Below are 25,304 nucleotides of genomic sequence, written 5' to 3' on the forward strand. Positions count from 1 at the left end.
ACTGGTCTTTGCTCCCCAGCTTTATTAAGTTATGACTCCCTGAACATCTAGGATGCCTATATCACATCAACATTGGAACAGTTTAAGTCATAAACCCTGTCTCAAAAAAAAATTTTTTTAAAAGAAAGAAACTAGGAAAGCCAAATAAATAAATCAATAAGTCACCCTGCCATACACAAATAACTGGATTCTCAGAGTTCTTCTAAACTTCAAAGTCCCTGTAACTCCTTATCCCAAATTTTTGTGTTCCAGATGTCAGTCTCACATTGTTGTCATAGTCATGGTTCCTGGCTATGGTGCGTGTGCAGTGCGCGCGTGTGTGTGTGTGTGTGTGTGTGTGTGGGTCTTATAGCTTTGTTTCCGCTTGGGGATATATTCATGGTGGATGCGGGCTAGGGGAGCCAGCAGCAGCTCCCATGCCCATTGGAAGCCAGTGCATTCCCAAGCGCGTTCCCTCTATCCCTCTCCACAGGTTCCCAGAGACTGGCGTCTGGAAAACAAGGCGTGAAGGGGTTGTGGAAGTGTGAATCAGCCTCCAAGCTCTCTGGTGTGCGCAGCTGAGAGTCTGAGTGGGTTGTAATCGAGTGTCTGTGGTAGACTGTCAATCCTCTTGTAGGATTGAGGGCGGGAGGCTGATGTCACTAGGCTCACCCCACTGGGCCAGGGTCGCTGGATCAGGGCTCAGTGCGCTGGATTCCGGCTCAATATCGCGCCCCGTCCCCCCACCCCGACCTGAATCCGCCCCAAAGCAGAGTCGGCCCTGCACCTCCCTCTGGGTACATCTAATAGCCTCTAATTACAGCATATTACCCCACCCGCCTGCGGGGGAGGGGCTTTCATTGGACCCAGGGGTCAAAGGACGCGGTCTGGGGCTTTACCCCAGGCGTTAAAGCCGGTGTACTTTGTAGCTGTTTTTTTTTTTTTGCTCATCTGCAAAACGTGATTTACAATTTTTTAAAATAATAAAGTGTCTAAAATTAAAAATAAAAAAAAAACCAACAAAACGGGGAATTAATGTAGCCCTTGACTCCTAGGGTTGTGAAGGACATTCAAATGTCTGTGAATATATAGCTTAGTGTAGAGATTGCAAATAGTAAGCACTCCACAAACGATGTCTGGAGACTATTGTTAGCAATTGATTTCTTTCTTTAGAGCCCTCTGCGATCCTCTAAGCTGGCTCAACCGGTGGACGCACCCTTTTCCCTGAAGGTTTACCTGCGGTTTGCGCGCCCCCTGGTGGCTGTCAGGCGACCCGCAGTTTTGGCCTGTCCAAGTATTCTAAGTGCTGGAAGCGCGGGCGGCAGGGAAGGAGCAGGGAGCCCGGTGGAAGGACTCTAGGCTAGGCAAGGGCGTGCGTCCTTCACTCGACCCTGCCTGCTCCCGACCACAGCCGGCTCTTCTTGAAGGACTCCAGACTCACTTCTCCGGGGAGGACTCTTTTATTAATCTATCCCTCCGTCCATATAGAAAGGCTCTGATCACAGCGCGGACAAACAGGAGGCTTTCTCTCAGCTTCGGGGAAAGAGCACGGATGCGCCTCTGAAACTGAGTGCGGTGGATCCGCCTTAAAAGGATCTCGAGGACCACTCCGCCTCAGGAGAGGCCACGAGGAGCCGAGGCCACCCTTCTGCCGTCCGCGCCGCTGGGCCAAACTGCCACCTAGCGGCAGGACGAGTGGCAGCCTGCGTCCCGCAGCCAAGATGGCGAGGAGAGGCAAGAGCTCGCTTTGGGGAGCGATCACGTGTTTGGGGCGGAGCCTTGCCTAGGGGGCGGGGTGGAGCGGGGCGGCGCTCTAGGCCGAGCGGGAGGTCTGGGCTTCGGGCTCTCGCTGGTGGCGGACCCGGAGGCTGCTGCTGCGCGCCGGGGCTCCTTGGCCCGGATCGAATTCGATCCGGAGCCATGAGTGTGGACAAGGCCGAGCTATGCGGGTCTCTGCTCACCTGGGTAGGTCTGGGGGGCGGGGCTGGGCCAGGTGTGTGTCCTCTCTTCTCGCCCTGTCTTGGTCTTCTCTCCTGTCTTGGGGCTGGAAGGAGGAATAGGTCGTAGGCTTGCTGGGCCGTTGGACTCTGACCTGACCACCTGCCCCTGTCACGTGGGCAGGCCTGAGAGGCAAGAACAGGTGAGGCTCCGCCCCTCTGGGGGACACAGAGCTGGTCACATGTCAGCAGTGGGGACCAGGTGACTCATGGTAACTCCCTGACTTAGGCTTGCAGGGTTTGTCAGGCTAGGTGAAATGAGGCCACGCCCCCTCCTGCCCAGGTATGTTGAAGCCACGCCCCCGCAGAGTTGCCACGGTGGAGCTACAGACTAGCGTCTTCCCAACCCTTGGAGATGTCTGAGTGGCTGGGGCAAAGTCTGCAAAAAGAAGAGTTTCATATCTTGAATTTTCCTGTTGCCCCTTCCGGCCCCCTTTAGTTGCAGACGTTCCAAGTTCCACCCCCCTGTGCCAGCCCCCAGGACCTGAGCAGTGGACTCGCCATAGCCCATGTGCTGAATCAGATGTGAGTGGGGCTGAGTGGGAGGATCCCGAGGGACTCCCCAGTCAGCTCATCACACTTTTCTCGCCCCTAGAGACCCTTCCTGGTTCAACGACGCATGGCTCCAGGGCATCTCAGAGGACCCAAGTCCCAGCTGGAGGCTGAAGGTGACAGGTGGACTCATGACTAGGGAATAAGTAGAGGATGGATTTAAGAGGTGATCGTAAAGGGACAGACACATGTCCTGCATAATGGACAGGCGGACCTTCCAGGAAAAGGGCCAGATGTCAGATGATCAGCAAGCTAATTTTGTTCTTTTTTTTTAATATTTATTTATTATATATACAATAGTCTGTCTGTATGCCTGCAGGCCAGAAGAGGGCACCAGACCTCATTACAGGTGGTTGCGAGCCATCATGTGGTTGCCGGGAATTGAACTCAGGACCTTTGGAAGAGCAGGCAATGCTCTTAACCGCTGAGCCATCTCTCCAGCCCAGCTAATTTTGTTCTTTATACCGAGCACCCACAGTAAGACCAAAGCTTGCCATCATTCTTGTGATGTGGGCAAAAAGCACATACACAAACAGATGTTAACTTCCAAGAGGTGTATAGTGGCAAATGCCTGTAATCCCAGCTATTTTGGTATGCTGAGTCAGGAGGATGGCAAGTTCTCCAGCCTGGGCAATTTACTGAGCTCCTGTGTCAAAACTTTAAAAGGGGCGCCAGGAAGATAGTTCAGCAATAGAGAATTTTCTCACCCTACCCAAGGCCCTGGGTTCCATCTCTAGTAGTGGGGTGGTAGCCAGGACACGTGACACACGTGGGATCCCAGGACTTAGGAGGCAAGGGGGTCAGAAACTCAAGGTCAACCTTGGTGGCTATACAGCAAGTCAGAAGCCATCCTAAGCCACGAGAGATGTTGTTTCAAAAAACAAAGTTGGGCTGGAGGAATGGCTTATGCCATATGAATACTGCTCTTCCAGAGGATCTGAGTTCAATTCCCAGTACAGCTATCAGGCAGCTCTGAACCCCCTGTAACTCTAGCCCCAGGGGATCTCACACTTCTGACCTTTGCAGGCACACACACACACACAGTAATTAAAAAAATAAATCTTAAAAAAAAAAACCCAAGTGCTGGGATCAAAGGGATGCACTATAGCTTGAGGCAGGCGGATCTCTATGAGTTCAAGGCCAGTATGGTCTACTAAGTGAGTTCCAGGGTAGCCAGAGATACACAGAGAGAAACCCTCCTCAAAAAACAAACAAAAGGCAACAGGAGGTGGGTAGGTGCTTTCTTGAGATGGTCTTATCTCCGTGTTATACTTGGAGAAGGTTTTCCATGCACAGGGAACAGTGATTGCAGAATACCTAAAGTGGGAGGGAGCTGAGTGAGGAAGAGCGAAGAAGTCAGAAGAAAGAGGAATAGATCAAGAACTGAAGGATTTAGATCACCAAGGGCCCAGCAGGTCAGGGAGGCAGAATCGTTTGTTTGGTTCATTTGGTTTGGTTTGTTTTTTTGCAACAGGGTTTCTTTGTGTAGCCCTGGCTGTCTTGGAACTTGCTCTGTAGACCAGGCTGGCCTCAAATTCAGAAATCCTCCTGGCTCTGCCTTCCCAGTGCTGTGTTTAAAGGCCACCATGACTTGCAAGTATTCTACTTTAAGTACTATGGAAAGCAGGGAATGGTTTCAGCAAAAGAAAGACACAGCCTGGATCCGCTGTTTAGAAGCTCCCCCTAGCTGCTTGTGGAGGAACGAATGCAGTGTGGACAGCAAGAATAGATGAAGGTCTGGGAATGCAGCTCAGAAGGCCACAGCTAGCCTAGAATCCAGCAGTGAGGGCAGGAAGCATGGCTCCATGGAAGAGCCCTTGTCCACCATACCTAAGACCCTGGGTTTGATCTCCAGAATTCCTACCCCGACCACAGGTGGGAGATGAGAATCAGTGGGTACAGGCATCCAAGTGAGAGGTGACGTTAGTAGCGCCAGGTATCAAGAAGCCATTGGGTTCTGGGACTTGTGAATAAAGATGGTCAGGTAGACACTGAGTACGGGCAATGCAGGTCAGCACTAGGGAAGGATACTTACAATAAGACCAAGCAACGAGGGGATAAGCAGTGAAAGAAAATTGAGGCGGGGTGTGGGGAGGAAGTGAGGACGGATTTGGGAGCATTGCTTTAGGCTCCATGTGTAGATAACTCCTTGGCCTCACTAGGTCAGGAAACTGGAGAAGATCTTACAGAGCTTGATGGAATACTCGAAGGATGTGAGTAACTGCCAAGGGCTTAGGGGGCTGGGCTGGGAGACAGTTCGGTCTGTGAGCCCTGACGTCTGTCTCCCCTCTGTGTTCTCAGGTTCTGGGACATCCCGTATCGGAACAGCTCCTTCCAGATGTGAGCCTCATTGGCGAGTTCTCAGATCCCGCAGAGCTCGGCAAACTGCTTCAGTTGGTACTGGGCTGTGCTATCAGTTGTGAGAAAAAACAGGGTATGAAACCAAAAAAAAAAAAAAAAAAAAAAAAAAAAGGTAAAGCCGGGCGGTGGTGGCGCACGCCTTTAATCCCAGCACTCGGGAGGCAGAGGCAGGCGGATCTCTGTGAGTTCGAGACCAGCCTGGTCTACAAGAGCTAGTTCCAGGACAGGCTCCAAAGCCACAGAGAAACCCTGTCTCGAAAAAACCAAAAAAAAAAAAAAAAAAAAAAAAAAAAAACAGGGTATGAGGAGGGCTAGAGGGGAGGAAACCATAGAGCTCCCAGAGGACACCCGGGAGGATGCTCTTTCCTCTCCCATCCATCCCTACGCTCAGCCTCTCACCTCCACCTTCGTCCTCAGAGTATATCCAGAGAATTATGACACTGGAGGAATCTGTTCAACATGTAGTGATGGAAGCCATTCAGGAGGTGGGTGACGGCATCCCCTGTGGCAGCCCAGAAGTGTCAGGGGAGGGGACATTGGGCAACTGGGCAAAGCCCTTGCTCTGCTTGGTAAGGTCTGGCCTCTGCCCGGAAGTCAGCGGTTCCAGATCAGTATATGTGGGCTGTAAGTCAGAACCCTGTAGCCTCAGAAGCACTGGCCTTTTTCTGCACTGGAGGGAGCCTCTGAGCAGGAGTTATCTGGGTAAACTAGCGTCGGAGAGGGGCAGGAGAGAGGTCCCTAGGCTGATGTGCAGAAGTTCTGAAGGCTCTGTCAGCCAGCCTAGCTCATCACAGTGCCCCCTTCCGCAGCTCATGACAAAAGATACTCCCGATTCCCTGTCAACGGAGACTTATGGAAACTTTGATACACAGGTAATGGAAAGGCTTGTCCTTATGTAGTCACAGCAGCAATGCTGAACTTTAGATCCTCCAGGTTCAGGAGCATCTGATAAAGGGCTTGTTATCCTTAAACTTAATCGACCATCCCTGTTTCTCTGGTCTTAGCCTCTTCCCTTGCCCTATCTCAAGGGTTAGAAAATCTTCTCCCATTCTCTTAGGACCCCAGCCCACTCTTAGATCCTGGGGTTCGTGGACCCTTCCCCGGGGCCCCTGGAAATCACAGCTTTTCTCCTCCCTCTCTTCTGGGACTGGATACCCAAGTCCCTCATCTCCCACCCATTGTCCGTCTCCTCAGTCCCGAAGATACTATTTCCTGAGTGAGGAGGTGGAGGAGGGTGATGAACTTCAACAACACTGCCTAGATCTGGAGCGCCAGGTGGGTGAGGCTGAGGGAACAGGGCCAGTTGCATAAACCTACCTACATAAAACCTGGTTCATGCTCCAGTTCACCCGTCTCCCCCACCCACAGCTTGTACTCCTTTCAGAGGAGAAACAGAATCTGGCGCAGGAGAACGCTGCCCTGCGGGAGCGGGTGGGCCACTCGGAAGTGGAGAGTGCCCCCGGCCTCACCGCTAAGAAGCTGTTGCTCTTGCAGTCCCAGCTAGAGCAGCTGCAGGAGGAGAACTTCAGGTGTGGTCTGCTGGGGTTGGGGCCGGGGCACTGGGGCCCACGGGCATCCTTCTCATGTCTTTCCCCTGACACCCCAGGCTGGAGAGCAGCCGAGAAGATGAGCGGCTGCGCTGCATGGAGCTGGAGCGGGAGGTCACTGAGCTGCAGCAACGGAACCAAGCGCTGACCAGCCTCTCCCAGGAGGCACAAGCACTGAAGGATGAGATGGATGAGCTTCGGTAGGTGGCAGGTCCTGAATGCCCACCACATGCCTACAGCATTGGCACAGACTGCTCTCTAGTGCTGTGGTACTCCCAACCCCCAAATACTAAGTACTTCCTAGGCTCAACGTGCCGTCCTGAACCACACAGTGCCCACTAGGGCCCACTTTAGAGAGACCTCCTGAATCCATGGAGCCCCCTTGGTTTTACAGTGTTATTAGCCAACACCTGACAGCAAAATACAGCCCCGGAGCAAATAAGTCCCCCCCCCCCCCCATGCAATACTTTCCAGACCCCACCATTTGGATCCCATCATGCCGCTGGATTCTAGGATGTCCTCTAAGAATGTACCATCGCGGCTCCCTGTGAACCTGCTGTACTTTCTGTATCCCCAAAGACCTCTCCTCTAACCTATATACTCTTAGAATGCTAGCACACCCAGAGAACATCCCACCTTGCTTCTGAAGACTCCTCACAGCTCCCCCATGACCCCAGAGTGTCCTTATTACTCCCTTGTTGCCCCATAGCTCTTCCATGTCTGTGCACTTCCGCTCCTGAGAACCTCTCCTTTATAACCTGTTACCGTAACTACAAACCTGACACCTTCACCTCGAACCCCAATCCCTCAGCCTGAAACCCAACACCCCAGCTGCCTTCTGAAATTTCCACTTCCTGTGCCTCTCTCAGACAGTCCTCCGAACGTGCAAGGCAGCTGGAGGCCACTCTGAACAGCTGCCGGAGCCGCCTGGGTGAGCTGCAGGAGCTCAGGCGGCAGGTGCGGCAGCTGGAAGAGCGGAATGCGGGCCACGCAGAACGCACGCGCCAGCTGGAAGAGGAGCTGCGCCGTGCGGGATCCCTGCGTGCGCAGCTCGAGACTCAGCGCAGGCAGGTAAGGCAGGTAGCACCATCCCTTAATGGCTGGGCCCAACGCTATAGTCCACTCCCAGCACAGCTCTGCAGCCTCCCTCTTGTATTCCAAGGCCACTCCCTCTAGATGCATCCTTACTCGGACTGGGTTTATAAGCCCCACTTCTTCTCAACACTCTTCCTTCCAACTTCTAGGCACCACTAGGTCCCTCCTAGACCCTCTTATGGTTCAACCCCCTCTAAGGATTCTACCCCCTCTTCTGCTGCTCCTTTCCTGCCCCTCCTATCTCTGCTGTCCTCACTCCTCCCCTTTTCCCCTGGTTTTTCTGTGTAGACCTGGCTTTCCTGGAACTCGTTCTGTAGACCAGGCTGGCTCAAACTCAGAGATCCATCTGCCTCTGCCTTCCGAGTTCTAGGACTGAAGGTGTACTCCACCACTCCCAGCGCGCGCGCACACGCTCGCGCGCTCTCTCTCTCTCTCTCTCTCTCTCTGTCTTGTAGACCAGGTTGGCCTCAAACTCACAGAGGTCCACCTGCCTCTGCCTCCCAAATGCTGAGATTAAAGGTGTGCGCCACCACTGCCCGGCCTCTTTTTCTCTCTTTTAAATAAAGTTATATGGCTGGGTGGTGGTGGCGATGCACGCCTTTAATCCCAGTACTTGGGAATAAAAAGGCAGGTGGATCTCTGTGAATTTGAGGCCAGCCTGGTCTACAGATCGAGTTTCAAGACAGCCAAGACTATTACACAAAAAAACTCTGACTTGAAAAACAAGAATAAACAAAACAAAAAATGTATGTGTATGGGAGTTTCTTCAGCATGTGTGTCCATGTACCACATGTGTGCCTGTGCTCATGGAGGCCAGAGGGTATCAAATCCCCTGGGACCAGAGTTAGAGACAGTTGTGAGCTGCCACATGGGTGCTGAGACTCGAACCCCTATTCTCTGGAAAAGAGGAGCTAGTGCTCTTATCTGTTAAGCCATTTCTCCAGCCTCCAACTTCCCTTCTTTTCTTACGTTATGTTTTACTGATTTTGTGTGAGAGTTTATGTATGTGTGACTAGGGTTCAGAAGATGACTTGCAGAAGCTGGTTTTCTGTTTCTGCCCTGTGGGTTCCAGGGATTGAGCTCAGGCCATCAGGCTCAGAGGAAAGTGTTCTTATCCACTGAGTGTCAGGTCCACTCCTCTTCTGCAGGTGCAAGAGCTGCAAGGCCAGTGGCAGGAAGAGGCCATGAAGGCTGAGAAGTGGCTGTTTGAATGCCGAAACCTAGAGGAAAAGTGTGACTTGGTGACAAAGGAGAAGGAAGTAAGGCCTCAGCCCTGCAGCCCAGTCTCTACCCCGTGTGTCCTGGGATAGCCCATTTCCCAGGAGGTCCACCTGGAATCATGCATTCTGTCCCTGTAGCGGCTGTTGACGGAGAGAGACTCTCTGAGGGAGGCCAACGAGGAACTCCGCTGTGCACAGCTGCAGCCTAGGGGATTGGCTCAGGCTGGTGAGGTTCAGATCCGGGTTGGTGGTGGTCTGGTCTGGGGCTGTACTTTTTTGTTCTTGTTGTTGTTTTGTTTTTATTTTATACATTTTTTATTGATATTTATTGAGCTCTACATTTTTCTCTGCTCCCCTCCCTGCCTCTCCCCTCATCCCCTTCAATTCTCCCCCAAGGTCCCCATGCTCCCAATTTACTCAGGAGATCTTGTCTTTTTCTACTTTCTACTTCCCATGTAAATTAGATCTATGTAAGTCTCTCTTAGTGTCTGCATTGTTGTCTAAGTTCTCTGGGATTGTGGTTTGTAGGCTGGTTTTCTTTACTTTATGTTTAAAAAACACCTATGAGTGAGTACATGTAATAATTGTCTTTCTGTGTCTGGGTTACCTCACTCAAAATAATGTTTTATAGCTCCATCCATTTTCCTGAAAAATTCAAGCTGTTGTTATTTTTTTCTGCTGTGTAGTACTCCATTGTGTAAATGTACCACATTTTCCTTATCCAGTCTTCGATTGAGGGGCATTTAGGTTGTTTCCAGGTTCTGGCTATGACAAACAAAGCTGCTATGAACATAGTTGAGCACATGTCCTTGTGGCATGATTGAGCATCCTTTGGATATATACCCAAAAGTGGTATTACTGGGTCTTAAGAAAGGCTATTTCCCAATTTTCTGAGAAATTGCCACACTGACATCCAAAGGGGTTGTACTAGCTTGCATTCCCACCAGCAATGCAGAAGTGTTCCCTTTTCCCAACAACCTCTCCAGCATAAGTTGTCGTCAGTGTTTTTGATCTTGGCCACTCTTACAGGTGTAAGATGGAATCTCAGAGTTGTTTTGATTTGCATTTCTCTGATGACTAAGGATGTTGTCTTTCAGCCATTTTAGATTCCTCTGTTGAGAGTTCTCTGTTTAGGTCTGTACTCATTGTTTTTTTATTGGATTATGTGATCTTTTGGTGTCCAATTTCTTGAGTTTTTTGTATATTTTGGAAATCAGACTTCCATCTGATGTGGGGTTAGTGAAGATCTTTTCCCATTCTGTAGGCTGTCATTTTGTCTTTTTGACCATGTCCTTTGCTTTACAGAAGCTTTTCAGTTTCAGGAGGTCCCATTTATTAATTGTTTCTCTCAGTGTCTGTGCTGCTGGGGTTCTATTTAGCAAGTGGTCTCCTGTGCCAATGCATTCAAGTGTATGTCCCACTTTCTCTTCTGTGAGGTTCAGTGTGGCTGGCTTTATGTTGAGGTCTTTGATCCATTTGGACTTGAGTTTTGTGTATGGTGATAGATATGGGTCTATTTTCATTCTTCTACATGTTGATATCCAGTTATGCCAGCACTACTTGTTAAATATGCTTTCTTTTTTCCATTTGATATTTTTTGCTTTCTTGTCAAAGATTAGGTGTTCGAAGATGTGTGGATTGATATCCGGGTCTTCTATTCAGTTCCATTGGTCCTCCTGTCTGTTCTTATGCCAATACCAGGCTGTTTTCAGTACTGTAGCTCTATAGTAGAGTTTGAATTCAGAGATTGTGATACAAAAAAAACTTCCCATAGAAGTTCTTTTATTGTACAGGATTGTTTTGGCTATCCTGGGTTTTTTGCTTTTCCATATGAAGTTGAGTACCGTTCTTTTGAGGTCTTTGAAGAATTTTGCTGGGATTTTGATGGGCATTGCATTGAATCTGTAGATTGTTTTTGGTAAGATTGTCTGGGGCTGTACTTTAGTCCTCAGAGATGACCCTTGAAAAGAGACCCCAGGAATAGAGACCGTGTGTGCACCCGAAACCTGAAGATTTTTTGTTTTCTTCAGACTTCTCGCTGGATCCCACTCCTTCTGGCCTGGAAAACTTAGCAGCCGAGATCCTGCCGGCAGAGCTCAGGTATACTGGGGCCTCGTGAGGCTCTGGACCCATCCAGGGTAGGCTCTTCCTCAGCCCCGCTCTCTCTACTGGTTCCTGCTCTGCTCTACTGGTTCAAAGGCCCTTCAGAGGCTTTTCAGTGCACAAATGAAGTCCAGCCCACATGACTTTGCTCCGGTTGCAAAATTCCTACATCTTGGCTATGCTTACTTTGATCACTCGAGTCCTTGCTAGGTTCAGTTCTGTTTACCCTGCTCTGAGCACTCCCTAGCGCTTACTGTTTCTACTTCTGGGTTCAAGTGTTCTAATCCTCCCCAGCCCAACCAGAGCGCCTCTTTGGAGCCCCTTCCATCGCGCCCAGGTCAGCCCCAGAGCCTGAGTCACTGGAGCCTGGTCCTCAATACTCCCACCCCAAGTCAGGTTGGGCTCTTTCCAAGACAGCAATCTGCCCAGAGTTTCACCTGATGGGCCCTCTAGGAGGACAGCCCTATTCCTCCCTGTTCTCAGAGAGACGCTCCTGCGGCTCCAGCTGGAGAACAAGCGGCTACGCCAGCAGGAGGCCGCGGACCGGGAGCGACAGGAGGAGCTGCAGCGCCACCTGGAGGAGGCCAACCGTGCACGCCATGGGCTGGAGACGCAGCACCGGTAAGAGCCCTTGTCAGCTTGTTTGGAAGGAAGATCTACAGGCGACTGCGTGCCAGTACTAAGCACCCTTCCCCATCAGGCTGAACCAACAGCAGCTGTCTGAACTGAGAGCCCAGGTGGAAGATCTACAGAAGGCCTTGCAGGAGCAGGGGGGCAAGGCTGAGGATGTGAGTGCCCACCTCCTCTCAGCCTGGCTCCCCCTAGTGCTCCCCAGTAATTTTCCTTTCTCCCCACCCCCCTGCTGCCTGATGCCCGATGAAGGCTACTGTGAGTACCCCGGCCCAGGGAGGCACCCCATCTTTACCACACAGGTTTTCAGACCTTGTTCCCCGCCCCTCACTCCCTGCTGCTTCTCTCCCCCAGCCCACCCTGCTGAAGAGGAAGCTGGAAGACCACCTGTAAGTGCAGAGCCGTCACTCTTGGGGTGGGAACCGGTGGGCTAAGGTGTGGAGAATTGTGGGTGAGGAGGTCCCGTCAGCTCAGGTCAAGTGCAATCTTTGTTTTGAGACGGGCTGTCGGACTGTCGTGTACTGAAGCCGGCCTTGCTCTCAAATATGAACCTTTGTTTCCTTTAATGTATTTATTTTATGTGTATGAGTGTTTTGTCTGCATGTCTGTACCACACGTGGCCATGGTGTTCAGCAGAAGGGCTCTCATTCCCTGGAACTTGAGTTACAGCACAGCTGTGAGCCACCATCTGGGTGCTGGGAACCAGACTTGGGTCCCCTACAAGAACAGCAAGTGCTCTTAGCCCAGACTGGCCGAGGCTTTGTAGTCCTCCTGCCTCAACCTCCCTCCTAGCATCACCATTAGGCCTGACTCAGAATCTCTTTTAGAAAAAGTAGGAGGGGAGCTGGAGAGATGGTTCAGCGGTTAAGAGCACTGACCTCTCTTCCTAGAGGTCCTGAGTTCAATTCCCAGCAACCACATGGTTATTCACCACCAACTGCAATAAGATCTGGCGCCCTCTTCTGGCAGACACCATATACATAATAAATTAATTAAATCTTTTTTTTTAATATTTATTTATTTGTTATGTATACAATATTCTGTCTGTGTGTATGCCTGCAGGCCAGAAGAGGGCACCAGACCCCATAACAGATGGTTGTGAGCCACCATGTGGTTGCTGGGAATTGAACTCAGGACCTTTGAAAGAGCAGGCAATGCTCTTAACCTCTGAGCCATTTCTCCAGTCCTAATTAAATCTTTAAAAAAAAAAAAAGAAAAGAAAAATTAGGAGATGGTGGTGTGTGATTCCAGCACTCAGAAGCGAGAAGGAGGAGGGCAGGAGTTCAAGGCCTTCCTGGTTAGTGTCTCAAGCTAAGGGCAAGACACACACAACAGGGGCAGACCACCTCACCCTAGTGGGGTTCTGCGAGCAAAGCCCCAGCCAAGTGTGTCTCTGACTTAGTGGTAGATCACTGGTCTAGTATGCACAAGACTTTTGGGTTCTATCCTTACTGCCACAGAAGTAACAAATAGAGATCACCCTGGGGCTGGAGAGATGGCTCAGCAGTTAAACTCACTTGCTAGTTTTCCAGAGTAGCCAAGTTTGAATCCAGTCCCCATGTCATGTGGCTCACAATCACTCGTAACTCCAGTTCCCCAGGTACACAGACACATGTGGCTTACACTCAGACCCTCCATAACAAATAATAAATCCTCAAAAACAAAACAAAAAACAACCAAAAACCCACCAACCTTGGCTGCTGGGTGGAGAATGAAACGGAGGTGTTGAAAGTGGAAGAGAGTGGCCATGGATAAATGATGACAAGGACCAGACCAACTTGGGGACCATGGGATGGGGAGACAGACAGAGCAAGGAGGTCTTGGCTATAATGAAGCTTCTGATTTGCTGTGATATCACTAGGACAAAAGAGAAGCCAGTGATCAGGAGTGTCTCTGCTGTAGAATATCAGTCTAGAGTTCAGTGAGATACTGGGGTATGGCCCAATGGCAGAGCACTTGTCTAGCATGGACAAGGCCCTGGGTTATATCCCCACATCACAGATGGATGGATTGATGGATGAATGGACAAACGGATGGATGGATGGGCAGACAGAGATGCCAGCCCAAGACTATCCACTTCTTCCATGCCCGTAGGCAGAAGCTGCACGAGGCTGATCTGGAGCTGCAGAGGAAACGAGAATACATTGAGAAGTTGGAGCCTCCTACTGACAACAATAGTAAGTGGGGTTGGGGTTCAGCAGTAGTAAGGGCTAGAGGGAGCTCAGAGTGCAGCATGGAACTTAGAGACCTTGTTTGTTCTGCAGCAGCTCGTCGGATTGAGGAGCTGCAGGACAGCCTGCAGAAGAAGGATGCAGACTTGCAGGCCATGGAGGAGCGCTACCGCCGCTACGTGGACAAGGCACGCACGGTAAGGATGCTAGGTGTACCACTATCCGCCTCAGATCCTGCTCCTTGTGCTTCCCATCAGTTCACATCTCCTGGCAGTTTATATATCCCTGCCCTCTGCATTCAAACCCATTATACCACACCATGTCGTATCCTAGGCTTCTGCATGGTGCTGAACTGTCATATTCTTTGCACTCCAGTGTGTCAAGGTGGTCTGCAAAGAAGCTGTGGGCCGTAGCTCAGTGGTAGAACTTCTGTCTTGGATCTACCAGTGAGGTCCTGGAAACATTGCTGAGTGATAGGGTGCTTGTCTATGATCTGCCAGCCAGGGGCTCACTAACGACACTTGCTTAGCAGGCAGGTGACCCTGGGTTCAGTCACTAGCATTCCAAAGAATAAGTAAATATATCACATAAAGCCAAAGAGGACACCTGGGTGGTTCAAGTCTGTATTCCCAACTATTCTGCAGGATTGGGTGGAATGAAAAATAAAGAGCCAGGCATAGTGATATACTCCTTTAGTTCTAGCACTAGGGAGGCAGAGACAGGTAGAGTTTGAGGTCAGCCAGACTAGATGAGATAGACAGACAGACAGACAGACAGACAGATAGACAGAAGGAAAGAGATCTAGATGTGGTGGCACCTTGTGACTCAGGCAAGAGAATCATAAGCTGAAGGTTGATCTGAATGAGACCCTGTCTCAAACAAAACAAAATAGTGCTGGTGGTAGAACTATGTTGCCTAGTCTGTGTGAGGCCTTAAATTCAATCAGTCCCCAGGACTTCAAAAAGTCACTGTTATTATAATCAAGCTCATTCTCCTGTAATTTTTTTTCTAATCCCTAGGTCATTCAGACCCTGGAACCCAAGCAGCGGCCACCCACTGGGGTGTCCCCAGAACTCCAAACCCTGAGGAAACAGCTGTGGGAGCGGAACATGCGAATACGGCACCTGGAGGTAGGTATCCTCGTGCTTCCATGCGGCCATCCGCACACCCAAGCCCCTGACTCTTGCTCTCCTAGCAGATGGACTATGAGAAGAGTCGGAGTCAGCGGGAGCAGGAGGAAAAGCTGCTCATCAGTGCCTGGTACAGCATGGTATGTGGGCTGCCTCCACAGCTGTTGTGTCAGGCTCACACGGCTTAGGTAGGCCCATTTACTCCCTGTCAATCATACCATCTCTCTAGGGTATGGCCTTGGAGCAACGGGCTGGGGAAGAGCAGGCTCCTGCCCACGCCCAGTCCTTCCTGGCACAGCAAAGACTGGCCACCAATGCACGCCGAGGACCCCTGGGACGCCTGGCTTCTCTGAGCCTTCGCCCCACTGACAAGCACTGACAGACTTCGACTTCCTGCTGCCTGCTGGAGTCCTCCAGCTCACATGGGACCCAGCTTGACTGAGGTTGTGACGTCTGCCCTTTGCTTCCTTAGCTGGGAGAGAAGGGGAGAGGCAGGTAGCAAGTAGTGCAGGCCAATCCTTTTTAGCAATGTGATTCTTATCCTTGATTCTTCTTCTGGGTCTCATAATACCTGGGAAGAACCTGATTTTATATTTGAAAAGAATAAAGATTTTAAATCTATCGTGAATGGACTCTGAACACCATGGTAAGGAATAGAAAGTGGGCTAGGGACACAGACTGTTGTTTCTAAGAAAGCCTTGTCTGGCATTTTTTCCCTCCCTCTCTCCCTCCCTCCCTACATTTTTTTTACATGTATGAGTGTTTTGTCCTTTTGTATGTTTATGTACTATGTATGTGTCTGCTGTTTACAGAGGCCAAAAGAAGGCATCAGATCCTGGAATTAAGGTTAAGGATGGTTGTGAGCCACCATGTGGGTTCTGGGAGTTGAACCCTGGTCCACTGGAAGAGGAGCCAGTGCTCTTAACTACTGAGCCATCTCTCCAGGTTCTTGTCTTGCATTCTTATGGGGTTTTTGCTTGTTTTTTGTTTTGTTTTGTTTTGAGACAGGATTTCTCCCCCTGGCTGTCCTGGAACTCAGTCTGTAGACCAGGCTGGCCTAACTCACAGAGATCTGCCTACCTCTGCCTCCCTCGTGTGAAGATTATAACGATGTGTGCCACCACTGCCCAGCTCCAGCTTTTCAATGCTAATAAAGTGTGCGTGACCAGTAACACAATGACAGATGAGAATGGTAGAGTTTTTGTTGTTATTATTGGTTTTAAGAAGCTGAAGAGGGCTGGAGAGATGGCTCAGTGGTTAAGAGCATTGCCTGCTCTTCCAAATGACCTGAGTTCAATTCCCGGCAACCACATGGTGGCTCACAACCATCTGTAATGAGGTCTGATGCCCTCTTCTGGCCTGCAGACATACACACAGACAGAATATTGTATATATAATAAATAAATAAATAAATAAATAAATAAATAAATAAATATTTTTTAAAAAAAAAGAAGAAGAAGCTGAAGAGACCGTGCTGTCTAATCATGCATGAGCTGAGTTTAATCTCCACCAACCACAAAGCCTCTGATGGTGGCTGCACATGCCTGTATCCCCACTTTGAGGGGTTGGGGGACAGATCAAACTTGAGAGCACACTGGCCAGTCAGCCTAGTCAAAAACAGTGAGTTTCTAGCCAGACATGGTGGTAAATACCTTTAATTTCAGCACTTGAGAGGCAGAAGCAGGTAGATCTCTGAGTTCCAGGACAACCAGAGGCACATAATAGACTCGGTCTCTAAAAAAAGGGGGGGAGTTCAGGAAGGCGGCGGGCCTGGCCATCTAAACACTTAGGAAAGGACAGGCCAGACAGGGGCACTAGCGTGTCATGTGCAAGGCCCTGAGCTGAGAGCTTGCTTGGTGGGCAGAGACTGGTGTGGCTGGAACCGAGTGAGGAAGAAGTGAGTGCCGACGAGGAAAGGGAGGCCCTTCCCTAGAAGACTCAGAGGAAGCCTGTGACAAACGGTGTTTGTAGGTGCCCTCTGGTGGCTCATGCAGGAGGTGGCAAAGCTGAAGGGACAAGCCCAGAGGTGACTACCTAGGAGATGTGTTGTGGGCTCTGGCCAGGGTGAAGAGGGGCGCTGATGTGTGGATGTGTGGACTCAGAGGAACCAGGCAAGCAAGTGGTACACAGACTTACATGTCGGCAAATGGTCATACACATAAAATAATAATTGCCTAACCAAGAAAAAAATTAACAAAGCAGGCAAACCTGTCATGCCTGGGCTGGGGGCAGGGTAGCACAGTGGCAGAGCCCTTGCCTGTCTTAGCTAGTATGCAAAAGGATCTGGGTTGCATCCCCCAGCACAGTACGCAGAGGGCTGCAGTGCGGAGAGAATTTGAAGTTGCTGGTACTTGGAGCAAGGGGAAAATGGTTGACAGTGGCTAACTTTGTGATGAGTGGGCCTGGGGTATAGCTCTGTTCCTATGACTTGTCTTTCCTGCTGAGAGCTCTGATCACCTGGTAGCATTTCTCTCTCACTAGTGAATAAAACCTACGTCAAGAAAGTCTGGAAGGCGAGATGTGGTGTGAGTTGCCTTTAAGCCCAGCACTAGGTAGGCAAGGAAGGTGAGTGTGAGCTCCAAGAGAACCTAGTCTTTATCAGGGGTACAGGTCAGTGCACAGTGATACCCTGTATCAAAAAAAAAAAAAAAAAGCCCAGGGGGCTGGAGAGATGGCTCAGTGGTTAAGAGCATTGCCTGCTCTTCCAAAGGTCATGAGTTCAATTCCCAGCAACCACATAACCACATGATGGCTCACAACCATCTGTAATGAGGTCTGCTGCCCTCTTCTGCAGACGCACACAGACAAAATATTGTATACATAATAAATAAATAAATAAATAAATAAATAAATAAATAAAAGATTTGTCCTTTAAAAAAAAAAGCCCAGAGGAGCCGGGCGGTGGTGGCGCACGCCTTTAATCCCAGCACTCGGGAGGCAGAGGCAGGCGGATCTCTGTGAGTTCGAGACCAGCCTGGTCTACAAGAGCTAGTTCCAGGACAGACTCCAAAACCACGGAGAAATCCTGTCTCGAAAAACCACAAAAAAAAAAAAAAAAAAAAGCCCAGAGGAATTTCCAAATCTTATAAATTTATAAATGATCAAATGATTTGGCCAGAGACACCACTTCAGTGTTAACTATTTATTGAACACAAACTATAAACCAACTGCTTTAAATACACCACTTCGTTTTTGTTTTAATCCTCATAAATTCATGAGGTAGGCATTCAGAGTTCCACTGGAAGGGAACAACCCAGGTTGCTGGTCAGGTGCTGGTGTTTGGGAAGCGAAGCCACTTAAAAGAAGCTGGGAGTAGATTTTTTTAAAAAAAAAGCAACAGCAGCTGTGAGAATATGGACCCCTAACACCACCAGCCCCACTGGGAGACATAGCTGGTCAAAATGGGCAGGTCGCCTTTCTGCAGACCTTGGTGGTCGTCAGTATGCCCTGTACAGGATTGGGTGTCCATAGGGTCCAGGTTCTAGGGTCTCAGGCCGGAGTCTCTTCCTCCTCTCCAATAGGGCTAGGCAGCCAAGGCGGCGCTGGAGCCCGGGGCCCTGGAATGGGTACGGTGGTGAAAGGTTCAGCCGTCGGCCCCGGGATGGGGGCAGGTGGTTCAGGACATGCGGGGGGCTCGAGCTCGGGCTCCCGCAGGCTGGGGTCAAGCAATGGCTCTCCACAACCACACTCAACCCCTGTGCTATCCGCTGCGCCTGCACACCCGCAGCTGGCCGCCGTGGACGCCTCTGACACGCAGCTGTTCTTACGCCTCAACAGCGACAGGCGCCGCCCCAGGGGACCCATAGAGCCGGCACCCAGCGGCAGGAGGCGCTGCAGAAAGTCCCCGTGGGCCTCTCCCAGCGGGCCGTCCACGCCGTCCAGCCGCTGGAACTGCATGTCCTCCTTAGCCAGCCTGCAGGATGAACAGGGGTCAGCACTGAAGCCTCGCTCCTTTGCGTTGGTTTATTTATTACTTCCTTTTAGATTTTTGGTGTTTTTGTTTTTTCTTTTTCTTTTTAATGTTTTCTTTCTTTTTTTTTTTTGTGGATTTTTCGAGACGGTTTCTCCGTAGCTTTTTTGGTTCCTGTCCTGGTACTAGCTCTTGTAGATCAGGCTGGCCTCGAACTCACAGAGATCCGCTTGCCTCTGCCTCCCGAATGCTGGGCTAATGTTTTCTTTATTATTTATTATGTGTACAATGTTCTGTCTGCATGTACACCTGCAGACCAGAAGAAGGCATCAGATCTCATTACAGATGGTTGTGAGCCACCATGTGGTTGCTGGGAATTGAACTCAGGACCTTTGGAAGAGCAGCCAGTGCTCTTAACCTCTGAGCCATCTCTCCAGCCCTGTTTTGTTTTTTGGGACAGGGTTTGTTTGTGTAGCCTTGGCTGTCTTAGTACTAACTCCGTAGACCAGGCTGGCCTCAAATTCTGTAGATCCGCCTGCCTCTGCCTCCTGAGTGCTGGGATTAAAGGCCTGAGCCACCACTGCTCGTCTAGTTTTCTGGTATTTGTTTAGTTGTTGTTGTTGTTGTTTTATTTTTTAAGTAGAGGGAAGGTAGATTAAGAAAAAGAGAGGAATTCTCAGAAGAGTTTCCAAAGGAGGAGAAATGTCTTCTCTCTTCTCTCTCTCTCTCTCTCTCTCTCTCTCTCTCTCTCTCTCTCTCTCTCTCTCTGTGCGTGTGTGTTTGCTGTTTTGACAGTCTCACTGTGTAGCTCTCACTGGCCTGAAATTCACTATGCAGTCCAGATTGGCCTCAAACTTGGTAAAGGAGCCTCTACCTCTGTCTCCCCTGTCCTGGGACTGGCTACAGATACGTGCTGTCAAATCCGGAGCTATCTAATCTATCTATCTATCTATCCATCCATCCATCCATCCATCCATCCATCCATCCATCCATCTATCTATCTATCTATCTATCTATCTATCTATCTATCTATCTATCTATCTACCTAGCTACTTATCTCTGTCTGTTTAGCGGTGTTTGAGATGGAAGAACTTCTTGCTTGGTAGACTAGACCCTACCCTCTTCCTGGTCTTTCCCTTCTTGATCCTCAAAGGGGGGGTCCGAAGCACCTGAGATTTACCTATCTCCTCCCACTCCTTTGTGTCCCTCGGAAAGACCTAGCCATACTTGGCTCTACCTTGTCTCTCAAAGTCTTTAGATCTGTCCCCAGTCTCCAACTGAATACTAGTTCGCACCCCAGTCACAGCCCCAACTTGATCTTTCTATATAGCCAAACTCCTGATTTCCTTGGCTCCACCTCCCGAGTGCTAGGATTCCTCGTTTACGCCACCTTTCTGGGTCAAAGAACCTAGTTTGGTTACTAGAGTACCCGGATTAACCCATCATACCACAGACCCTCCGAGGCCAGCAGAGCCCTAAGCCACGCCCACCGCTCTAACTCACGCTATATCAAAGGTGGAGCCCTGGAAGGAGGGCTGCTGCCTCAGGAAAGCGGTGGCAGCGGTGTAGGGCGCGCGAGCCTCGGCCGCATCCCAGTATAAATCTTTTTCCAGCATAGCCAAGTCGTCATACATCTCGTCCACGGCTAGCATCGACACCTGAGGATGTGGACACGCAGGGAGGGGTAGGTGGAGCCCTCATGGTGCGTGATCAAAGAGAGAAGAGTGTTTAGGGTGAGGCCTAGGCGAGTCTGGGACCACTTAGGAAACCAGCCACCAAGAGGAGACTCTGACCTGGAAGTTGCGGTCAATAAGAAAGTTGGTCTCAAAGTCGTCGTCGTCCTCTCCAAAAGGGTTGATGAGCTGCTCTGCTACCTGAGTCCAGAGAAAGAGGCAGGTGGAACTTGGAGAATCTTTTCACACCCCACACTTCCGTTCCGGGCCCCCGGCCCCACCCACCTTAAGCCAGCCAGCGTAGAAGAAGAACTGCAGTAAGGTGAAGATGGGAATGCACAGGTCCAAGGTGTGGTCCTTGTAGCCCTGTGCAGGGTCTAGGAATTGACGGCCGATGAGGCAAGCAAGGAAGTAGCTGTACACTGCGATGGTCACTACCTGGGGGCGGGGCAAATGAAAACGAGATCACGTCTGACCCCCCCACCCATGTGACTCAGGGAGTCTCGGAAACATCAGGACCAACAATGAACAACAGGATGGCTGAGTTTTGGCTGGCTTTCAGTCCCTACACTCTTTTTAATTGAGAAATGATCTCGCTATGTAACCTAGCCTGGTTTCAAACCCTTGGTTCTCTGGGTCCTCTTGCCTCAGTTTCCCGAATGCTGGGAAGAGATGTGTGCCATTATGAGTGACCTCCATTTTCCCTTAAGAGGAATAGCGTCTCCTATGCTAAGTATAAACGGACGCACGCAGAAGTTACCTGGGTGTAGACGAGGGGTATGCTAATCCAGTCGTAGTGAAACAGCATCCCACATTTGCTCCGAAAAGCATTCAGCTCCTATGGGCAGATGCGAATCATGAAGGGGTTGAATACGGAACTCATGTGGACACTAAGTATGCGTACGCGGATGGAGAGGGTCACATATTAGGCGAATGTTTCCAGGAGCTACATGGTATTTGGTGGTGATGTACAACTGGGTGGAGGTACCATGGACTATAGGGCTGCCCCCATGGAAATAAGTGTATTGGTAAGGGTGTGTGGAGTATGGACGCGTGGCAGGTGTGGGGTCAAGCCGCCCTCGACCCACCCCAAAGTGCACAGTTTGCCTGTTATTCTAGAAGAATGACTTCCTGGCAGGCCCACCTCCAGCAGCAGCTTAAGGGCACTGTTGTCGCGGATGCGCCCCTCTCGCCGCGCCTGCGCCGCCAGGTTAGAGAACCACACGCAGGGCACCCAGTACTTGTTGTAGGATGAGTTTAAGTTCTCGAACTTCTTGCGCTCCTCACGGGTCATAAATCCTGGAGGGGTGTGATCTGGGGTTACTCGCACCGCTCTCCTGTCTGGCCCTGCCATCCTCTGGCCAGAGACTCACCAGCCTCCACCACGTGGTCTATGGTGGGGAACCGCTTGAAGACGGCTGTGCTGACGGACCGAAGGATCAGCACCGCGGAGAGCCCTGCGTAGCGCATGAGCGTGCGCCTGTAGAGGCGGCCTCGATCGTCGCGCCCGTGCACCGTACCGACCACCACGCACATGAGTGCGTCCGGCAGAGGCATGCACAAGTACTGGTTCCACCAGCGATGCACCACCAGCGTCACGTAGAAGCCTGAGGGCAAGCCAGAGACAGAAGCTTAGCAGGGATTCAAGGGCCAAGAATCTGGGAGCCCAAGCCATGGAACTGGGATGACCTAGAGCTTTTATCACTGACATCTGGAAAAGGCTGGTCACCCTGGCCACACGGGTCATTCGGCCTAAGAAGGTATCTGGCCCTGACGTCCAAAAGGTTGGAGCAGGCTAGGGTATTCTGAGATGGGGGATTGTATCCCAATATGGTAATGGAAACCTAGGGCCCATGTTAGGGGCATGAAGGAACATGTTCATGTTCCTCTGACCCCAGGGAATCACTGGGCTTGGGGTATCTGGATTGAAAATAAGATGAGGGCACTGGTGTGTGGAGGTGGAATGTACACCAGGGACATCTAGATATATTTACCACAGCAGCCACTTATAATCCCTGAACCCTGGTTAGGAAGGAGTTTAGCCCTGAGCCTGAGTTACATGAGTTTCAGGCCAGTCAAAGTTACACAGTGAATGACCCTGTCTCAAACAACACACACATAAAAAGAAAGAGTTTTGGCCTTATGTGAGTGGTCATCCCATCCTTGTCATGTGAGGTTTCTGTGGGGCCAGGCTGAATTTGAATGGAGTCATATTTGGTCCCTAGAGAATAGTAATCTGGTGCAAACATAACTAGCAACTAGCGATAAGTCTGTGGATGAGGTTATCTCGGAGTATACCCTTAACTAGGTGATATCCAGGGTCTCAGGATGTGGAGCCATGTGGGCATCTTCAAGGTGTGGATTCAGAAGTGGGAAGTGGGAAGCCCTGGGGGTTCGATTTGGGTGAGGCGCCTTAGAAGGGTAGGAATGGGAGTCTCCAAGAAGCATGGATGGAAAACAGATTTCCCTTGCAAATAGGACACTCAGGGGGCGCAACCTCACCAAGCACGAAGGAGACGGGGATGAGGCTGGCGTACTGGTCGCAGTACATGACAAGCTTCTCGAAGTAGCGCTTCTGTTCTTCTGCCAGTAAGAAGCTGCGGGACAGGGAATGCAGTGGCTACAGGTCTCTGCTCCACTCCCAATCCCCTCCACCACGGGACCCAGCTCCCCTGACACCACCCCAGGTCTTCTCACCGATAGGCGGCGCTCAGCGCCATGTAGAGCCCCAGGAAACACAGCAGCTCTCGCCACAGGAGCTTGTAGATGCTTCCGCGCCACAGCAGCAGCAGCTGCGAGAAGCCACCGAAGCGGGCATTTGCCACTCGGGCTGTGTAGGTGACGGTCATCGCTGCGCCGGGCCAGTGTGGCCAGTGGAGAAGGGGTTAGCCTGGCCCCCCGGCCTGTGAGCCAAGGGAAAAAGGCTGGGAATGGATGATCCTGGGAATTTCAGTTGCAGGTGCCGGCGGACATAGCCCACTGTCCTCATTGCACTAGGACAGTTCCCACCCCCTCCGGTTCCTGACTCTCTCCCGAATTCCCTTCTGTCAGTCTTGCTCTCTCCTCCCCTAGACTACTGGTCCACGCCTCTTGGATTTTTAGTTAGATCTTCCACCTCCTAAACCCTTGGATGAATCTAGTTAATTTTTGAAATGCCTCCCACGCCCCCCCCCCATCCCTTTCACCTGTACAGCGCTCAACCTTCTTGACTTCCCGAGTCCTCAGTTTCTAAATTCTCAGAGCTTCAACAGCCTTCCCCCACAACTCATTGCTCACTCTCCCAGCTTTGGTTCCCTCTCTCTTGACTCCCTTGAGCCTACAGTCTGCCTTTGCAGACTGGGGTTACTATCCCCCTCATATTCAGAACTGCTCTGAATGGAACCTTTAAGGCCCCAGGTCTTCAATCTGTTCCACAGCCTCCCTATCTCCCGATAGGACTCCTCTGGTTCTACCCAGACCCTCCTCTACCACTCCTCCTTTCTTGCTGTCCCTCCTAGCCTTCCCCAATGTCCCCCAGGAGTCCTGTCCAAAACCTGCCACTTCCCAAAGCCCTTTATTCTCCCAGGCCTAGTTCTTCTCACCTGTGTTGAGGGTGGCAGTACAGGGACAGACAGGGAAGGAGACTGAATGGGAGGGTGGCTTCAGTGTTGGGTGGGGCTGAAGCCAGACTCTGTGCAGGAAGGGACCTGGGGAATGGGCAGCCCCTCCCAGGTCCATCCTCTCTAGCTCAGCTGCAGTCTCAGAGCTTTGTTTGGAGAAGGTCTGCCAGTTTGTCTCCTGGGCAGGGAGGGGGGACGGGGGTGGGTAGGGTGGTGGTGGTGGTGGTGGTGGTGTGTGTGTGTGTGTGTGTGTGTGTGTGTGTGTGATCTGCCTGTACTTTCTTGCTCCTTTTTGTCTCCTTCCCTGGTAGGGAGAAGGAAGCTACAGCTGGAATAGAGGGAAGAAGAAGCTCACACACACACACACACACACACACACACACACACACACACACACAGAATGGCTAACAAGACTGGGTCACCTTCGGTTACCTGTGATTACCAGCTGTCATAGAGATGCATGCCACACCATAGACCCAGGCACACAGTCAGCTTCCCCTAACACAGCTTTACTTAACCCGCGTGGCCCTTCACAGGGTCACACAGAGACTTTCAAGGTCAGCCAGGTATGCTGGCAGCTAAGACAGGAGGACTGTCATGAGTCCTAGGCTAGCCTGGGCTAGAGAGTGAGACTGAGTCTTAAAAGGCCAAAAGAGGGGCTGAAGAGACGGCTCAGTGCTTACCATATACTGCTATTGTTGAGTTTGTTCCCAGCTCTGGTAGTTCGCAAGCACCTGTGACTCCAGCCCCAGGGGATCCAAGGGCACCTTGTACTCAGATGCACATATCCCCACACAGGCATAAAAGCATATACACATAATTGAAAAGATAGGGCTGGAGATACAGCTCAGGGGTTAAGAACTTATACTGCTCTTGTAGAATGTGGTACCTAGCACCCACATTGCTGTTTACAGCTGTCTGTAACACCAATTCCAGGGATTCTTATGCTCTCTTGATTCCTGTGTGTGTATTATAAAAAATCGCGCGTGTGTGTGTGTGTGTGCGCACAGAGATGGCTCAGTGGTAAAGGCACCTGCTATACAAACCTCATTCTTGCCTCCTTGGGCATTTGCTCATGGAGTGTATGTACATACATGCAGGTAAAACATCCTTACAATAAAACATAAACAGCCTGCTGGTGTTGGCACATGCCTTAATCCCAGTACTTGAGAGGCAGAGACAGGCAGATCTTTGAGTTCAAGGCCAGCCTGGTCTAGAGTTTGGTTACAGAGTGAATTCCAGGACAGCCTGGTCTACACAGAGAAATCCTGTCTTCAGGGGCAATAAAAGAAGAAGAAGAATTCACCTTTTTTAAATCCCAGCAACCAGAGAGGCAG

At 50.7% G+C, this 25,304-nt stretch overlaps 2 protein-coding genes across 6 annotated transcripts; one reads left to right on the top strand and one right to left on the bottom strand.

The window, feature by feature from the left end:
* The first annotated feature begins 1,774 nt into the window (after positions 1 to 1,774).
* Positions 1,775 to 15,411, top strand: Hook2 (hook microtubule tethering protein 2). Of its 5 annotated transcripts, none has more exons than XM_075976737.1 (22): positions 1,775 to 1,944; positions 2,416 to 2,501; positions 2,572 to 2,644; positions 4,691 to 4,741; positions 4,830 to 4,962; positions 5,307 to 5,374; positions 5,699 to 5,761; positions 6,084 to 6,164; positions 6,258 to 6,418; positions 6,496 to 6,636; positions 7,306 to 7,507; positions 8,680 to 8,790; positions 8,890 to 8,977; positions 10,782 to 10,851; positions 11,338 to 11,475; positions 11,555 to 11,642; positions 11,839 to 11,873; positions 13,579 to 13,661; positions 13,749 to 13,852; positions 14,675 to 14,785; positions 14,854 to 14,925; positions 15,015 to 15,411. In XM_075976737.1, exons 1-22 carry the CDS (start codon positions 1,900 to 1,902, stop codon positions 15,162 to 15,164), a joined length of 2,154 nt encoding a protein of 717 aa, XP_075832852.1. In that variant the 5' UTR covers positions 1,775 to 1,899; the 3' UTR covers positions 15,165 to 15,411. The 5 variants fall into 5 exon arrangements, with proteins under 5 accessions (XP_075832852.1, XP_075832851.1, XP_075832853.1 ...); XM_075976736.1 differs by having other exon boundaries at positions 14,851 to 14,925; positions 15,015 to 15,405; XM_075976738.1 differs by having other exon boundaries at positions 13,752 to 13,852; positions 14,851 to 14,925; positions 15,015 to 15,305.
* Positions 15,412 to 17,914: 2,503 nt separating this feature from the next.
* On the bottom strand, positions 17,915 to 23,443 carry Best2 (bestrophin 2). Its single transcript, XM_075977900.1, has 9 exons — positions 23,066 to 23,443; positions 22,871 to 22,965; positions 21,742 to 21,975; positions 21,513 to 21,667; positions 21,129 to 21,206; positions 20,654 to 20,806; positions 20,489 to 20,569; positions 20,199 to 20,353; positions 17,915 to 18,698 (listed from the first exon to the last, which is right to left on the bottom strand). Exons 1-9 carry the CDS (start codon positions 23,215 to 23,217, stop codon positions 18,275 to 18,277), a joined length of 1,527 nt encoding a protein of 508 aa, XP_075834015.1. The 5' UTR covers positions 23,218 to 23,443; the 3' UTR covers positions 17,915 to 18,274.
* Positions 23,444 to 25,304: the final 1,861 nt, after the last annotated feature.

The sequence above is a fragment of the Microtus pennsylvanicus genome, chromosome 6 (assembly GCF_037038515.1).
Source record: "Microtus pennsylvanicus isolate mMicPen1 chromosome 6, mMicPen1.hap1, whole genome shotgun sequence".
Lineage (NCBI taxonomy): Eukaryota > Metazoa > Chordata > Mammalia > Rodentia > Cricetidae > Microtus > Microtus pennsylvanicus.

What these genes read in the sequence shown, in the direction of transcription:
- Hook2 (XM_075976736.1), top strand. Translation starts at nt 1,900, where the DNA reads ATGAGTGTGGACAAGGCCGAGCTATGCGGGTCTCTGCTCACCTGG. An exon ending in TGATGGAATACTCGAAGGAT is followed by an intron (nt 4,742 to 4,829) that starts GTGAGTAACTGC and finishes CTGTGTTCTCAG; the next exon opens with GTTCTGGGACATCCCGTATC. An exon ending in CTGCAGGAGGAGAACTTCAG is followed by an intron (nt 6,419 to 6,495) that starts GTGTGGTCTGCT and finishes CTGACACCCCAG; the next exon opens with GCTGGAGAGCAGCCGAGAAG.
- Best2 (XM_075977900.1), bottom strand. Translation starts at nt 23,217, where the DNA reads ATGACCGTCACCTACACAGCCCGAGTGGCAAATGCCCGCTTCGGTGGC. An exon ending in GCGCTGAGCGCCGCCTATCG is followed by an intron (nt 22,966 to 23,065) that starts GTGAGAAGACCT and finishes CCTGTCCCGCAG; the next exon opens with CTTCTTACTGGCAGAAGAAC. An exon ending in GGCTCCACCTTTGATATAGC is followed by an intron (nt 18,699 to 20,198) that starts GTGAGTTAGAGC and finishes TTCATCCTGCAG; the next exon opens with GCTGGCTAAGGAGGACATGC.